Source organism: Penaeus monodon, chromosome 18 (genome assembly GCF_015228065.2).
Source record: "Penaeus monodon isolate SGIC_2016 chromosome 18, NSTDA_Pmon_1, whole genome shotgun sequence".
Lineage (NCBI taxonomy): Eukaryota > Metazoa > Arthropoda > Malacostraca > Decapoda > Penaeidae > Penaeus > Penaeus monodon.
Window position 1 is genome coordinate 12,565,753 of NC_051403.1, and position 2,500 is coordinate 12,568,252.

Below are 2,500 nucleotides of genomic sequence, written 5' to 3' on the forward strand. Positions count from 1 at the left end.
TTGCCACGGGGACTTGGGCCGACACGAACCACTGGTGCGGCTACTTTGGGGGCAAGCTGGCCAAGCTGGACAATGCCGACGTCTTCGCTGCCGTTGTTCAGGATATTAAGGATTCTGGTAGGATTCTCTGGCGTCCCTGGTGCTGCCTTGCTGAGAGCGAATCAGGCTGCAGTTGGAGAGTAATGTCACGGAATACTCACACATACATGCACGCTGCATGGATGTGGATGTGCATGCATACATACATTCACACACACACACACACACACACACACACACGCACACGCACACGTACACCCACGCACACGCACACGCACACGCACACGCACACGCACACGCACACGCACACACACACACATAAACACATACACACTGAAAGTTCGTATGTATACATATATTACTTTATTATTCACAGGGTTATCTAAATCCTTCTACTGGATTGGCGCATCAGACTCTGAGGAAGAAGGCGTATGGAAGTGGCTGGACAACACCGCGGTGGATATGGGGACGCCCTTCTGGAGTCTGGCCGGCAGCGGGTGCACAGTTCAGGAACCCAGTGGAGGAACCAACCAGAACTGTGCTGTCCTCAATCCAAACAGAAATTATTACTTTGATGATGCAGGCTGCGCAACACAAGCAGGCGCTATTTGTGAAAAATAAATCAGCTGAAGAAGCATATAAAGTTGCGTTTCAATGAAAAAGCTATTGATTTTTTTTTTCATAGACTTCGTCTTGTCACACACGCATAAGCACACATATGTTGGATTACTATGCATAAATAACTTTTATATTTAAAACAGTGTTGTAGCTATGAGAAGGATATACTATAATATCATGTGTAGATATAAAGATGGTGATCCTCTGCCACAATGGACTAGGTTATTGATTCCCTAAAATGAAATGAGTTCAAAACTGGGTCATTCATGAACGCCATATACAACCACGGATGGGTTGAACTCTCCCCTGGTCTGTTCAATAAGTTGCACACATTCTGCCCTTAAACACAGTAATTTTTCTAATGAAAAATGAAAGTATGTGTCAAATACTTATAACAAACTAATAAACATACCTTCTTAAGTGGATCTGGGAAACGCCAGTTGTGAATGATATATTGTTTACATACGGTAAAATGTCTAGTTCTGGTTCTGCTGGGGTTTTAAACCAATCAGCAGCTATGATCTTCACGTAAATCAAAACCGACGTGGTACCTTTGTTCGAATCAACTTGTCTGTTAAGGAGGCGACTTCACGGGGGTACTTACCGGCGTTTAGCTAAGTGTGGTATTTCCAATTGGTTTCCGGTATAGAGTGTAGGTTATGGTTAGTCCTCTCTGATTTTATGGGAATTGTAACTGCATCAGAATATTGTTATTGTTATTATTAGTTAAGGGATGTTCAATGAATTTACATCGCAGCTTGCTCGGTTTTTAATCTTGACTTTATTTCTTTACTCATGGAAAATTCAAATTATTTTCTTTGGTATGGTACGTTTATTTTCGGAGGATGTTGATCATTAAGAAGCCTCGCAAAGGTACTATGAAATAGCTTCTAACTTAAATGTGAATCATTAGATTATTCCAATTCTACACAGTTATGGATGACTGTTTTGAAACCTCTCTACATCGCTGTCAATTTGTTCATTGTATGTATTGAAGCAAAGCCATTTCAATTCATGTGTGAAGGTGAGGTACAACAGTATAGGTGTAAGACTTTCGAATAAAGAGCTGTTTCCCTGTGATGATTTTGTTTTGGAAAGGTTGAGGGACGGGAGAGCCAGCAGCATCGTGAGGGGAATTCAAACATAAGTTTACGGTACTAAGCGCCTATACAAACTCAAACTAGTGACTAAGAAAATACAAATTTCTATCCAGTAGCCCCTGAATATAATCTAGGCTGGGCATCAATTACCATCATCTCCATTGTGAGTGAGGGTTCGGTAGATAGCCTAAGGACGCAGGTGGTGCCCATGTCGGCCAGGTATTACATGTAAATTTACTGGTATGCTCTAGCTTATATAATCATAGATATTTCCTTTTACAAATTACACGTTTCCTTTGCTGGTATAGCTTCTTATACTGTTGATTCACAAAAGTGCTGACCGGCCGTTGACTTGTAGTTAGCTGGACTGAGAGAGTTATTATCACCTCGCAATATGATATTTTGGTCCTAGTAACGTTCTGTCACGCCTAGGTCTAGTGTTGCCATGAAAGGTCAATATAGCAATTTCCAATTTTCTGTCACGTCTTAGTCCAGTGTTGCCATGAAAGGTCAATAACTACAGAGGGAAATTACTGCAAAAAGTGATGAAATAAGTCATGACAATAATAAAAAAAAACATATGTGAGCATCGTAGAGCTTAAATATGATCAAATTAGGGCCGTACTCCAAGCCTCCAGGGACGGTATTTACGAAAGGCCATAGAATTTTCATTGACATATTTATTGACTGTCTTAGTCTTTGACTCTAAGATGGTCATAGAATTTGTCTATGACTTTATTTAA

At 40.8% G+C, this 2,500-nt stretch overlaps 1 protein-coding gene across 1 annotated transcript in view; it reads left to right on the plus strand.

The window, feature by feature from the left end:
* LOC119584266 (perlucin-like protein) overlaps positions 1–867 on the plus strand; it is a 1,707-nt gene extending 840 nt beyond the window's left edge. Inside the window, exons 3-4 of the mRNA XM_037932793.1 lie at positions 1–117; positions 416–867. The exon at positions 1–117 is cut by the window's left edge and continues 54 nt beyond it. Coding sequence (XP_037788721.1) covers positions 1–117; positions 416–660 — 362 coding nt within the window. The 3' untranslated portion in view covers positions 661–867. The remainder of the gene's footprint in view (positions 118–415) is intronic.
* The last annotated feature ends 1,633 nt before the right edge of the window (positions 868–2,500 follow it).